We start from the raw sequence: 15,836 nt of genomic DNA, 5'->3' as shown, positions 1-15,836 counted from the left end.
TTTCTGCAGGCCAGTAGGCCTGTACATTATTATTTAATATTCACATGAGTGGGATACATTTTTAGTTTGAATTTTATTTTATACTGTGCATTGTTGCAATGTGCTTAATAAATATTGCATAATTTGTAATTATGTATTTTTATGTTTTTTATAATTTATGTAATTGTAATTATCTTTGAAACTTTAATATTAATTTATGCAATTGCAATGTCTTAATTTTAGTAAAGTTAGTACATGGTCATAGCAATAAATGCAATGGAATAATTGGCATAATTTCTTTCGGTGTTTCGGTTTCGGTTTTCGGCCTTGGTTTTCTCTTTTTCGGTTTTCGGTTTCGGCCAAGAATTTTCATTTCGGTGCATCACTAATTCTAATAATATATTTTCTTTACTATCACTTTTTATCAATTTAACACTTTAAAAAGAAAGAAAAAAAATTACTGACCCCAAATTACTGACCAGTAGTGTATATTGTTTTTCTGTATTTTTGATCAAATAAATGCAGGCTTGATGAGCAGAAGAAACTTCTTTCAAAAACATTCAAAATAGTAATGTTTCCAAACTTTTGGTCTGTACTATATATATATATAATTATTATTTATTTTGCCGGGATAATGGTCTTAATTTTTATTCTTGAAGGTCTTAAAAAGGTCTTAAAAGTCATTAAATTTGTTGATCAAAAATGTGCAGATACCCTGTGTATATATATATATATATATATACAGTATATATATATATATATATATATATATATAATGTAAAACAGTAAAAATAAATATTTAAATATATAAATAATATATTAATATCTTATTGTTCTGTATATGTGTGTATACAGTATGTTTATGATATATATGGTTTTTTTTTTTTGCTTTGATTTAAAGTTTGATATATATTGTAATTAATCACAGAGCTTAAGAGCTTGTTTTAATTCAAAATTCGTATTGGGACAATGGCCAAGCCCCCCCAGACTAATCAGAAGCCCCTTAAACACACCAGCCATGGCTGAGAGTCCTCATGCCTATCATGGTGTGAGCGTTTGAAGGGTTTCATCACATGCTCTACTCTTGGGGAATAGAGATTTTGACACAGCGTTGTCAGCCAATAAAGCAGCTCTGAGCGCAAATACCAGTGGCACGCAGCAGGTGAGCTCTGCAACGGTGGAGAGCAGCGGATAGATGTCGAGCTACTCCAGAAAATCAATGCAACCCCTCAAACGCTGGTCAAATCAGTGATTGCCTCCTAAATAGTGCAGATTGGTTTTGCGTGTATTGAAGAGTGGAGGCTGAGGATCTTGTCATTTTGAAGATTTATCCAGCATGGATTGGAAGGGAGATGTGCATTTGTTAAATCAAACCCATTTGATTGTGGCTTTGTTTAGATTGGTATTGATTAGTATTTATGGTTGTTTGTTGGCGGTTGGCGGTGAAAGAGGCAATCGTAGATTGTTTTTCTTAAGCATAGCTCAGATACCTAAGCACAACACTGAAAATCCTGGAAAGCAGAAGCCAGTGCTGTAACACAGACCATATATAAAGCCTACATTTCAGCTGAATGAAGAAACACTCACATATAAACAAATCACCTGCGTCAGTCATAGAAAATCCCATATTACTTAACCACTGATAGTAAGTATGCATTTTCTCATTCAAATTTGCAGAACACATATTGTCTATTTACAACCAATTTTTTTTTTAACACTTTAATAATCTACACCTTATGAGTATTGTGATTTCATTAACCTTTTGCCTAGAAACTCTTTGCTTAATCAAAAGCAGTCTCATTTTCAGTTTTTATTCTGTTTTCATTTGCATTGTCAGCTGACATTCAGTTAGTTCCACATTTATTTGTAGAGCACGATACAAATCTTCAGCTTCACAGAAAATGAAAGTTTCTACATTACATTTAGGAGTAGTTTAACAGTAGAGACTGACTTTGTCAAGGTGATGTTTATATGGCAGATATGTACGGGAAAAAAATCATGCAGTTATTAAATGACATTCAAACAAACGGTGAACACTATTAACAGCAATGATTATATGTTGTGATCAAACTTACAGGACCATTTTTAGCAAGGAATAAGCTGAAAATTCTTGTGAGATTCCTCTCACTTATGCATTGCAATTCTGAAAAATAAATAAAAATAATTATGTAATTTTATTTAACTTGAAATAATTCTTTTTAATATTTGATTAATTTATTTAATCAAACATTCGTATACATATTTTGATTGTATTTTTTATTGAATATTTATTTTAATGAATCATTATTTTTTAATAATGATTTTAAATTATGTAATAATTTTTCTGTAGTTAACAATATTATTGGAAAACAAAACTAGAATTTTTTTATACAGTTTAGCATGTGTTTTTAAGACTCCTAATCACATTCAATATCTAAACGTCTTTACAAAATTTTGCCAAAGTCATGTTATTTAGATAATGTTTATTTACTGCTGTCTGTCCACCAGTTTGTGCCAGTTTCTAGATTCAAACCTCTTTATTAACCCACATATTAATCTCCATATAGTACATATCAGAGCTCCTTCTTAAGAGTCCTTGTGATTTGTCCTGCTGTTCAATATGATTTTAAATATTGTCTAGCCGAATGTACAACCTGCCAGCAGAGCTCCCCTCATTTAAACTCATAAGTTTTCATTCACAAGGTTGTGCAAAGCTATTTGCAGTGACAGCAGATATTATCTGACATTTTGGAGGTAGATGCTGCAGTGAATGTGAATTCTCTCTGATTTCTGTTGCACTCAAGGATGTTGTAAGCAATGCGAGGAATAATGTCTTTTTTATAACCTAAAGGAAAATTGGTGCAAAATGTACTGGAGCCAGAACAAGTTGAATGCACTGAGGCATCACAGGACAAACTGTGTCATGTTTTGTCCTGCAGTGCAGTGTTCTGTTTATCTTGCACAGCATAGCTTTGAAGTCTGTGTAAAGGCAATTCAGAGAATTGTTTCTGAACACATCATAAATGTTAGAAATGCATAGCTGAAAACACATTACAAAGACTGTGAACTATGTTGTACTGAATTGTGGAGTTAAATAGGTTTTCACCATTTTCGTGTTTAGGGGGACTCCCTCCCTCCTTGGGACGCCCTCTTCCTAACATGGACTTCATTCCCCATAATCCTTTGCACACACTCATCATCTGCACTCATTGTTTGCACCTGTGTCTTGTTCACCCTGTCTGCTTACTGCAATTTTAAGCTTCGTTTTTTTGGTTTTCTTGTGTCTTGTTTCCTGGATTTTTGTTTCCCTGCCTGTTTTGAATTTATCTGTGCTTGTGTTTTTTGCCCTGTTGTTATTGTTTGGACTGATTGCCCTTGTTATGACCTTTGACTGTTTTTGGACGTTGATTGTGGATTACACCTTTTTTAAGTACTGTGTCTTGTTTCTCAACCTTCATGTACCTTTGTAGTTTTTATGACAGGCTGGGTGGTTAATAACACATTTTTCTGTGGTGTGACAAACTCAGAACACATATTTAATATAACGCCCTAAAGCTCTGACACTTTATGTCTCCCATTCATTATTTAATTTTGTTATTAAAAAGAGCCGTCCATGTTGCTTCTGAGAGTTCTCAGTCTTGTTTTCTTTTCACTTGTGCTTCTTTGTTATTTATTCAAGACGAAGCCTCTGGTTTGAAGCTTCTCATAATAATACATATACTGTGAAAATTTTATTGAATTTTTTTTTTTAATCTGCTCCCTTCACACATACAGATGTTCTCATCATCCTTACGATCAAAAAGCATGCCAGACTTCAATATATGACTTCAATAACCTTTTTTAGGGTCCTTGAGTGGTCGAGCCAGATATCATGAAGTGGAACCTCTTCAAAAAGAAGCCAGAAGCCATGGTGGGCCCGGAGCCCACGGGACTCGGCGGCACCCACCCGTCACACACCATGACGATGGCCCCCGCCGTCTCCACACCTGCAGACAACTCCACCGAATCTGAGGGACCCGTCAACAAGAATGATGTCTTTGAGGAAATCAAAAGCAAGTTCCTCAATGAGATCGATAAAATCCCATGTAAGTCCTGCTGAGATATTGTACACTCCCACTAGATGAAGAAAATCAATAGTGTTTCATTATGCCGAAGATGCTTTATGGATTTTAACACTAGCCAATATGCCTGGCCCCTAGAACAGAACTTATTTCTGATCTATACAATACAAGTGCAATGCAATAAAGAGTAACATAAAGAAATAGTTCACCCAAAAATAAATATTTGCAGAGAATTTACTCGCCCTTTAAGCCATCCAAGTTGTAAATAGTTCTTTTTCTTCATCTGAATGGATTTGGAGAAATTTTGCATTACATCACTTACTCACCAATGGATCCTCTGTAGTCAGAATGAGAGTCCAAACAGCTGATAAAATCCATCAAGACATTTTTAACTTAAAATCGTTGTTTCTGGCTTCAATACAAATCCTCTATCCAGAGTAATGCTTCCTCCTGTGAAAAAGTCATCTCCTCTGAATTAAATAATAATAATAATGTATAAATAAATCTTCTGAATCATCTACATCTTGAATGGCCTGAAGGTAAGAACAATTTTAGAAAATTTTCAATTTCGGGTGAGGTAAATCCTTTAGCATTATTATTTTATATATATATATATATGTATAGCCCTTTAATTCAACATGCAATCTTAATTCACTCTATAATTTTTTTTTTGCTGAAAACATATTTGCATTGTAACATTGAATTAAAATCTCATAACCCCCCTTTTTGGTTGATACTCACCATATCACCTTCAGGAAACAACCCTTCACACGCTGCTCATTGACAGCCTTACGTCTGAATAAATCTCTTTGATTTTTATCCCATGATGCTCTGCAGTGCCTCCGTGGGCGCTCATCGCCATCGCTGTAGTGGCCGCCCTCCTCATCCTCACCTGCTGCTTCTGTATCATTAAGAAATGCTGCTGTAAGAAGAAGAAGAACAAGAAAGGCAAAAAGGGAAAGGACGGCTTCAACATGAAGAACATGCAGGGTGGAGATGTATGTAACAGAGCGTTCAATAGCACCCAACATGACAGCATTACAGAATGTAGCTAAAACAACTGATGCACACTTTAATCTGTTTGATATTAGAGTTAAAACTTGATGATATTAACTTCTATATTAACTGGGCATATCAACAAAATTAGTGTTGCATTATTAAGAAATGAAAACAAGCCTCAGACCACTTTAGTGTGGATTGCATTGATTATGAAGGAGAGTCTGTTATGTTATTAGCTTAGTGGTTTGCTTTATTGTGTTTGTGAGTAATGTGAGTGTTTGGTTTTCTTTTAATCGAAATGGACACTGGATGTTCCAAAACAAGTTTGTTGCTCTTGTAATTTTGATCATAAAAAGAAAATCATTCTAAGAAATGAGTGGCTTTAATTCTGTAATTTCAAACACACACATACACACACACACACACACACACACACACACACACACACACACACATATATAGTATGTATCATGAAATAATGTTACAGAATTCAGACTAGCAGTATAATTATGAGTGTAATATTGTTTTATATTATTAAACAAGAAGTTAATGTTGAGTAACTTACATTTTATAATCAGTATTACAAGTTACTACTTGCAATTCAAAGCATTCAATGAGTCATTCGTATAAACACTCGATTAATTTGCCACTGAATGAATCAGTGCTTTTGAACAAACTGGTTGAGTGAATGATTTAGTGACTCACTCTTAAAGACAAAGTCAATTAATTTGTTGCTTAATGCATCACTGGTTTTTAATGAACCTTTTTTCACAAGGATCCTCATTTTGAGGATAACAATATATATATATATATATATATATATATATATATTAGGGTTGGGCAAGTTAACATGTTATTAACACAGTTTTTTATTATTATGAATGTCCGTTGCTCACTGGCTCTGAATAAACACACAGACAAATCATGGGTCACAGGAGGGGATGCTCTCGATCAAATTATTTAGGCTAAGCATCAGCATTCAAAAACCTGCCCATTGATATTTTTTACAGAAAACAAATGCAACTAGCTTGTAATTATGACTTTATAAACTGGAAATAGGAAGTTTTCCGATAGCACGTGAAGACAGCAGAAAAGCACTTGCTCAGCACAGCAGAGTGAATCGTTTTGTTAACTTTGTGATTTATTATTATGAGTCATATGGGACGAGATAACACACGTCCCTCTCACAATATATTGCTTTACAGATCTATCACTTTTGCCGCTCAGAAATACTCATGCAATCATGCAGCACGTATCAGAAGATCCGCACTCCGGCGCGGTTAGTGATCACACTCACTGATCTATATATAACTGAACCGCGCTCTTGCCCACCTCTTCCAACCGAGCCAGGGACTGCTAAGCGGAGCGATCACACTAGTCAAGTGAACCAGGCTTTGGGGGTTAAGATTGCCTAGTGTGAGCACACCTTAATTATTCTCCCGCACACAAGAGTCTCTACCCACACAACAAGTGTTGTCCCGCGACACACTCTGCTGCGATGGGTCCAGGGATCATGCAGGTCGTTAATAGGAAGATGCCTGTTATAATATTATGATCGAGGCTCTGGACTCTGAGCATAACTTGTTTTTCTATTACAAACTATAAAATGTTTTCTATAAAAATGTTAATGTCCTGGCAGTGACACATAGCTTGTTTTATATTTCATTTAATTACATTAAGGTTGTAAGTTGAGATTTAGTCTACAATAAATATTTTAACTGCTACTATGTAAAAGGAACACTGCTGTAAAAAGCACCTTATTTGTTTAAAGTGTTTGCAAACCAAATGTTATTAAACTTTTGTTCATATATAGTAGCAGTAGGCCTTCTTTTAAATAAAAAAAAAAGTGCACAATACACCACTTTTGAATGCATTATTAGTTTTGTGCATAACAATGCGATCAATTGAAGTCTTGAAGTAAAGGAAGAAAAGGCACTCATTTTATAGTCTGATCCCTAAAAACTTTATTCCAAACCTGTATGCATACAGATTTCTTAAACATGGCAGTGTTTCATTTCTCACAATGGTGCTCTTGGTGTTGTTTCTGTCTTGACTGTTTTTGGTTCTGTTTTATGGTGTGTCGTGAGTTCAACCTCTCCCTTTCTCTCTGCTCTACTTCCTCCCGCTATATTTCTAATGCGCCGCATTTCTTGACGCTCACGGGCGTCGGCGCTACGGTAGGTGGACGGATGAATGGCACAGATGTTTGGCCGCTGAGTTTGGCTGTTGTTAACTTCCTTGTTTAGAGCATTTTGTACCTGCTGCTTGAGAAAGATATCATTTAAAAACAAAGGAAAGTTACAAATGCAAATGAAAACCCCACTTAATTGGACCAAAAATAATCATAATACAATAACAAAAAATTGTACTTGTGTTGGAGGTATGACTGGGATAACTATTAACTCACTTATACTGGCAAGATGTTTGGAGTTAGTAAGAGACGAGCCACAAGATTCAAAATAAATGCATGTGTTAAAGGGCATGGCTGTTTTAACTGCACTAAAAGTCAAGATGTCTCAACCATACCCTTGTACGCTTATCATGTAAGCTCTTGTTCTATGATCATACAATCAATTCAGTTTAATATATATTAACAGAAATATATGAAGTACCGGATTCTTTCAAAACATGTGTAAAATGACCAATTTGTTTTTAATATTAGCACATATTGTGCTGTGCCCTTTAATTTGTTGCTATATGGATATGGTTAGGAACTGACTTGAGACTGACAATTTTTTTGGTGGCACATTAAAATATATATATAAAAAAATCTTTAAATCTGGGGCCATTTGCATAAAAGGTTTCCACTAGTTTTGCTAGATAATCATCTAATGTTTTTTCTTTAAGACTGGTCTTAAAGTTTTTAAACATCAGTTACATAAAAGCATAATTAGTCTAAAGTTAAATCGAAAAAATACGACTGATTACTTGTTGACTAACTGCCAGTTGGTCAAACTCTTACTTAAGTCACTGTCTTAAGCTAGAGTCCGAATTTATGCAGCTGGACCCAGTTTACAGTCCTCGTTAGTTATCTTTTTAAAAACTTGGTTAATCTTTGGAGCCCTGAATGATTTTGTCCTGAAGATGTAATGCACAAAAATTCAGTTCATATAGCATTATAATACTTTTATGCATCATCTTTACATAAAGTGAACCCAAAAACTATTTAGACGCTTCAGTCACACTTAAAAAAGTCTCAATGTACTGTAATTGCGTTAGATAACAAAATATCAAACCAAGTGGCATTTGAGACACAAATGATCCCTGATTTTTATATGTTGCTATCTCATTCTAAGTTTTTCATAATTTCTTTTAAAAATATTCTGTATGTCTGTTATATTTTCATTGGTAACTATGGTAATAAAGTTGGTTAATGTAAACATTGAAGACCCTTGTTGTAATTCAATGACTTTCAGACATTTTGAAGTGTGATTAGTGTCCAAATACTTTTTAAGGCCACTTCACAATGCTGAAATTGTGACCCATTTGTGGAACCAAAAAATTTATTCTGCACATTATAGTTTTCTTTTCTCTTCCTGCAGTTTGGATGATGTTCAAAAACACACAAGAATGACATGTCAGCATTTCATACGCTATGAATAGCACAAAGGAGTCTGTTCTTCTTTAAAAATTTGCTGTCATCACTCGTTCCCTGGAGTATCACTGATGAACAGTTAAATTTATCATGCAGATGAGAAAACGCTTGATGCCAAATTATGCATATCAGTAAAAGCTCTTTTGTTTTCCATTTACTACCAAACCTAATTTGAATATAGAGTCAAAACATAATTTTATTAAACTCTGGAAAGCCAAGATAAGCGAACAGAAAAAAAGTGTCACCAATAGAAATTGTGAACTCGAGTCATTTGCAACATCCACCCTGAATGACAACATTACTCCGAGTGTGCTATGGCAGATAACTAGTAGGTCAGGCCAGGTAAAAGCATCTCTCCAACCTTACTGCAACTGACCGGGCCCTGAGCTTGTGGCATGCTTATCGTCAGGAGCCAGATCTGCTTTTATCCCAGACATCGACTTGCTAAAACAATTTGCCATTTGACCCACAGAAACACCAGGATGATGATGATGAAGAAGGAGAAACTGGTTTGACGGAGGAGGAGAAAGAGGAAGAGGAAAAAGAAGTGGAGAAACTTGGAAAGCTTCAGTATTCTTTGGATTACGACTTCCAGGATAACAAGGTTAGAATGTCAGATTAATGAAATTATATAATAGAATATAATCTGAATCATATCTGATGAATGAAATCCAATGCTAGTTTCATAGTAAATTTGTGGTCTTATTCCAATAATAGTGGCTGTTTTGCTCAAGCACATCACATTTCATCACCAAAATCATTTTTCAAGCATTTTTGCTTTGGACAGACATTTGTAATACAAAGAAGTCATGTATTATGCCTTAATCAGCACGTTATTTTGATATATAAGATGATACAGCTTATCATTATATTATTATATAATTTGTATTATGTGAAGAAAAATGTGATATAATGTTTTCATTTATATTTTGAAACTCGTTATCACCAAATGAGGTAATATAAGGGCTTTTCCCCCCCGAATATATTCAGTTTTGTTTTAAGATGCTGGGGTGTTTTATAAACTGTTTCTCAATTTAAAATCTTTGTTTGTGAATTAAATGTATTGTCAGTTATTTATCCTGTCTCATATTAAAATATATTAAGATGCATTTTTTGTCACAGTTATGTGATTAAGAATGTATGTGTTGTTGGAGTAATTAATGGGAATTTTGTGAAGATTCTTAAGAATCCAGCATGTTTGTGTTTGTACCAACATGAGGCTGAGTAAACAATGACAGATTTTTTTTTTTTTTTTTTTTGGGACTGTTCCTTTAACTAGTACATCTCTTTAAATTTCCCTGTATGATGGTCTTGGGAGTTTGTGCTCCTACAGTGCTGAATCTTTTACTAATGTAGGTGAAACTGTAGGTGAAGTTGCTTACGGCTCACCAAAATGAGTTTAAACAAGCGTTAATTAGTGAACCGATATTCTTACTATGTGTTTTAATGCAATCAGATCCCATTTTAATATGCATAAAGCCACAGAATATTGCTAGAGTTTTGTTACACTGAAACAGTACAGTGAAAAATAAATCTGTACGTTTTTTTATGTTTTTAAAAGAAGTCGCTTGCTCACCAAGGCTGCATTTATTTGATAAAAAATACAGTAAAAACTGTGAGATTGTGAAATCTGATTACAATTCCTAATTTAATTGATTTCTGTGATGTGCAGTTGAATTTTCATTTCAGCATCATTCCTCCAGTCTTCAGTGTCACATGATCTTCAGAAATCATTCTACTGATTTGCGGCTCAAGAAACATTTCTGATTATCATTGTTGAAAACAGTTGTGCTGCTTCATATTTTTGTGAAAAACAGTTTTTTTTTGGATTTCAGGCACAACAATATTTAATTTGAAATATACTTTTTTTAACATTATAAAAAAAAACATACAAATAAAAAAACCTTACTGACCCCAAACTTTTGAACGGTAGTGTATTTATAAACAATTCTTTCAGTTTAAATTAATGCATGAAGCCTGACAGGCATTTCACAACCCTTTCTGTACTGTTATTTATAGTATGACAGCATATCTCAAAGAAAAATTGCAGTGTAAATTTCTCAAGAAAAATCTGACAAGCAGATTATTTGCATTCTTCATTTAATCTCATTTGAAATATACCAAAGAGATCTCTTTAGGGGATTAAAATTATTTCTACAAGATATTCTTTCCAGTCACTGTATCTCTTCTCTTGCTTCTATTTTTCCTTTGTTTTTATCCACAGCTGAGCGTGGGAATCTTGCAATGTGCCGATCTGATTTCCATGGACTCTGGTGGAACATCCGACCCTTACGTTAAAGTGTTCATCCTTCCAGACAAGAAGAAGAAGTTTGACACTAAGGTGCACAAAAAGACCCTCAACCCAGTGTTCAATGAGTCCTTCGTCTTTAAGGTAAGACCTATACCATTTTAAAATGACTTATTGTTATGTCAGTCTTTCTGTTAGTCAAATATTGCTGCACAAAGCATATCCAATTATAATATTATCCTTAAGTCGCTGGGGTACATTTGTAGCAATAGCCAAAAATACATTGTATGGGTCAAAATTATTGATTTTTATTTTATGCCAAAAAGCTTTCAGATGATGAATAAATCTACATTTCGAAAAATTGTGGTCCAGGGTCACATTTATTCTAAATTAATCAAATAAATTATTTCTCAAAAAAAAAATATATATATATATATATATATATATATAAAATGAAACTTGCATAATCAGTAAAATCTTGGCTGTAACACATAACATATATGGAAGAAAACAAAAATACTGATGTGCCTCGAGTGATATTACTCTGTCATTAGTGTTCATTGGCTGTTTTCTGCAACACAAGCATTTTGGTCTTAATGCTTCCAGCAGCTTCTGAATGAGCTTTAGTTTCCCAGAGTCAGTAATGAGCTCCGGGGGGGCCGAGCATCCTCTGGTGGACACTGTTAGAGCTCTAATAGTCTCACTATGAGAAAAGTGATTTAGGACAGGGACAGCTGGCCATCTTCAAAGCCCTGGCCTTATGGTGAGAACGCTGACTGTGTTTCTAAAAATGGATCGGTCGTACCTGCACAATGTACGGGCAAGACAAAGACAAGAGATGCAAATAATGTGAAAAATTTGTATAAGAACACTGTAAAATCAACTGTAAACTGAATGTAATTTTCTATAAAAATGCTTGAATATATTTTTTATATATTTTAAGATATTAAACTATTTTATTATATATTAATATTTTATTTTTTATATTAAAAAAATAAAAGAAAGATTAAAGGCTTTGATACACATCGTCACAATTACATTTAATATATTATTTGAGTATTTATTATACTTTAATATTTAAACAAAAATGTAGTTTATAGGCTTCGGGTCACATAGTCAAAAACATATAATATATATTAAAAAAATATATACTATTTGATTACATATTATAATTTAATATTTTTTATGTTTATCAGTTTGATTCAAATTAATCACAAAGTTTTAATATACTTTTAGCTATTAAACTATGTGATCAAAAACATTTATGGTTTGGATATACAATCACACCCTTTTTAAAATATATAAAATATTTTATAAAATAATATTAATTTTATATTTTAATATTTTAAAAATGAAAAATTAATTCACACACTTTAAAAATGTTTTTAGGCTTTAATTCACAGTCACAAACTTAATATATTTTAATATATAAGAATAATTTGAAAATTGCATTTTTTTATCTATCTATCTATCTATCTATCTATCTATCTATCTATCTATCTATCTATCTATCTATCTATCTATCTATCTATCTGTTGATGGCAGAACTAAGCAAAAACAGCTTGCATCTCCTATATATAACAACATTCAAAGGACAACATGTTCTGTGCTCAGATTTATAGCTCAACTCTGCAAAAATATTAAAACTCCTTTATACATATTTATGTAGATTTTTTCTCAATGGTTTCCATGTTAGATCCCGTACGAGGAGCTGGGTGGGAAGACGCTGGTCATGTCTGTGTACGACTACGACCGCTTCTCCAAGCACGACATCATCGGTGAGGTCAAGCTACCCATGAACACTTTGGATCTGGGTCAGCCGATCGAGGAGTGGAGAGACCTGGACAGTGCTGAGAAAGAGGAGGTGATTATTAGATGATCTAATATTATGATCTATTTTTTAATTGGTTCGAGACGGATTGCAGATCAGTAACTTCATATCATATATTGATATCTTTTCCATACAGCCGGAGAAGCTTGGCGACATCTGTATCTCTCTGCGTTACGTTCCTACTGCGGGCAAACTGACTGTTTGTATCCTCGAAGCCAAGAACCTGAAGAAGATGGACGTGGGTGGCCTTTCTGGTGAGAAACAAGCTGAAATATACGAGACCAGAAAGATACGTTTCATGTTTGATGCAATTAACTCGACATTTGACTTTTTGCAGACCCGTATGTGAAGATCCAGCTATTGCAGAACGGCAAGCGTCTAAAAAAGAAGAAGACTACGGTGAAGAAGAACACACTGAACCCGTACTACAATGAGTCCTTCAGCTTTGAGATCCCTCTGGAGCAGATGCAGGTAGATTTTGAATTATTATCTGTTTGGAAAAGTCACATCACACAGATATTTTCAAACTCATAATTGCTTTTCTGTACATTTCTCTGAGCAACACCAAGACGAAAAATAATAATAAAAATCAAGGAAAAAACTCAACATATAAGTAAAAAAATAAAAATAACTAAATCTCAATATTTTAGTTAGAAAGAAGTGAGAAGATACATCATAATTATTAAATTTTGACACATTTGTGTTGCGATGCTACAGAATTTTATTTTATATTTTTACTATTGACAAAGTATAATCTATAAATGTATACACAGTTGGTGTCACAGAGTGTAAACCAATTCTTAGTAATTGTTTTATTAGAAGCAGCTAACACTATTTAAATATATATTGTTAATATGTAACATTTTGAGATGAAATCCCAAATAAAGTACCTCGAATGTCAATGGAAATGTAATATCCAAAACATATTTTTTAATTTCATGGACATTCACCTTAAAGATTTAAGTTTATTACAACTCCAAAACTATGGTAATGATTAGCATTTAAATGTCCACATCATTTCCACCTGAATACATTTTTCTAACAAAAGTTCTCTCAAATGATGTTATACCAGAATAATGATTGATTATTAATGATTTTCTTTAATGATTAATGATTCTTCAACATACAGTAAAAATAGAGACAGTTTTAAACAACTGTTTTCAATTTGAATATATTTTGAACAGTAGTTGATGCAGTTTTTACTACCAGATTTTCTAATACAGTAGAATTAGTTTGGCTAAATGATTTTCTGTGTTCATTTTTCTCTAGAAAATCCTTGTGGCGGTGACGGTCTTCGACTACGATAAGATCGGTAAAAACGATGCCATCGGGAAGATCTTCATTGGCAGCAAAGCCTCAGGCACAGCGCTCAAGCACTGGTCTGACATGCTGGCCAACCCGCGCCGTCCCATCGCCCAATGGCATCCCCTCCAACCAGAGGAAGACATCGACGGTGCTCTGGCTGCCCTTAATGCCAAGAAGTAACTTCTCACATCTCAGCCTGACTAACCAACTAACTAACCAACCCACCACTGCATGACACCCCACACTCATCCGTACGCGCTCTGCCAGTTTGTTTTGCATAATCACCAACAAAACTATTTTAAAGAATATACTTGAAAAGATAAACAATATCACATGTTCGCCACATAGCATAAACCAAGGCAAATAACATTGTGCACCTAAATAGTGAAAGCAAAAGGACAGTAGAGGTAGAGTGGTATTTTTCACACAGTTTTCTACTTTGCAGTCCAATTTGCCAGCCAACTACACAATACCCAGATAAAAAAAATAGTAAAAATCAGCAATGAAAGTGCAATAAAAAAAAATCAGTAAACAAACAAACTATTTGCCTACAACTAGTTAACTGGATTAAATGTTACAAAAGGCTTTTATTTCATTCCATGAACAGGAAGTAATTTGTTTCGGGATCTTGTTTGTTGGATATATTGGTGAGGTGGAATTTTGTGCCTAATCATAAGTGCCAATAATGGTACGTTTATGTTGCAAATATCTACACATTTGCACAATTACAAAGCAATGTTCAGGTTCACTTAAACATCCCAGGAGAAGAAAGTGGTGTAAGGCAGATCTGTTTACATTGTCAAGAAGTAAATTAGGCCTTTGGGCCATACGACACATCGAAACATATTGCATTTGCATATATGTGCCCAAAAGAAAGAGGATTCAGGTCTATGGTTTTGTAATAGTGCAGTTAGATAGGACTATATTAATAAATATCCTAATAATTCATGAAATGTTGCAATAAACATTCAACACAAGTCAAGCTTGTGTCTCTCAAGTCTCTTTTACTGTAATGCTGCTATTACAGTGCCAAATCCAGACTTCTCACATTTAGAAGATCCCATCTGGCCAAACCTGACATGCACTAAAGCTGGCTGTGAATGTATCGTGGGATCATATACAAGAGATTTGCACTCGGTCAATGTGTCCTTGAGAGTTGTGTGTTCATGATCTCGGCTTGTTTCACATACATTTGAATTCCTGGTTGACATCACTGCCACCTTTGTTCAGAGCTCAAACTCAAAGTTCATTCCGTAAACTCCACTCTCCGAGATGCCAATGTATTAACTGGAACAGAATAGTAAGTGGCGGTTAACTGAGTGTTTGGTAAACTAGACGAAATAAAACAATCCGAAGCATTCAGCTCCACTCTTCATCCCCAGTGATGCTTGTGTATATATGCATTGATCAGATTGGTTTCTACAGCATGTACCTACAAACTGATGTACATAGAAGCATGTTTTAAAGATAGAGCATAATTATATTGTGTACGTGTGGTATTTGTCATTTTGATAATAAAATGTAGAGGAAAGAAAATTAATTCACATTTTATGAAATTTCCCTGAAAGGGCGTAAGATATTAAAAAATATATTAATATAGAGTTTTTAAAAATACTTTTGAATTTGCAAAAGAATTAAGAGCTGTGTGTAACGTGAGTGTTAGACTCATGCTTGTGGTGTCAGTTTATGTTCATTTGCATTTATTTACCTTTTTTGTCCAGTCAACATGTATTTTTCAAGTTTCTGTGTGTATTTGTCCTGTTGATGTGAAAACAAGAAATAAAAATGTTCAGGTTGTGAATTTACAGGAATGTCTTGTTAGGGGGAATTTCACAAAAA

General features: G+C 34.0%; 1 protein-coding gene across 7 annotated transcripts in view; it reads left to right on the top strand.

Moving 5' to 3' along the window:
• The window catches only part of LOC132151528 (synaptotagmin-2-like), a 45,417-nt gene extending 30,439 nt beyond the window's left edge, over positions 1-14,978 (top strand). For 6 of the 7 annotated variants that reach the window (XM_059559689.1, XM_059559691.1, XM_059559690.1 and 3 more), the window contains 8 exons: positions 3,803-4,043; positions 4,857-5,017; positions 9,086-9,217; positions 10,838-11,005; positions 12,558-12,725; positions 12,829-12,946; positions 13,030-13,163; positions 13,962-14,978. In XM_059559689.1, the coding sequence (XP_059415672.1) occupies positions 3,830-4,043; positions 4,857-5,017; positions 9,086-9,217; positions 10,838-11,005; positions 12,558-12,725; positions 12,829-12,946; positions 13,030-13,163; positions 13,962-14,177 (1,311 nt within the window). In that variant the 5' untranslated portion in view covers positions 3,803-3,829 and the 3' untranslated portion in view covers positions 14,178-14,978. The remainder of the gene's footprint in view (positions 1-3,802; positions 4,044-4,856; positions 5,018-9,085; positions 9,218-10,837; positions 11,006-12,557; positions 12,726-12,828; positions 12,947-13,029; positions 13,164-13,961) is intronic. The other variant, XM_059559695.1, reaches the window with a different exon arrangement.
• Positions 14,979-15,836: the final 858 nt, after the last annotated feature.

The sequence above is a fragment of the Carassius carassius genome, chromosome 10, assembly GCF_963082965.1.
Source record: "Carassius carassius chromosome 10, fCarCar2.1, whole genome shotgun sequence".
Taxonomy (NCBI): Eukaryota; Metazoa; Chordata; class Actinopteri; order Cypriniformes; family Cyprinidae; genus Carassius; species Carassius carassius.
Note: the sequence above shows the minus strand (reverse complement) of the source record. Positions and strands in the feature narration are given on the sequence as shown.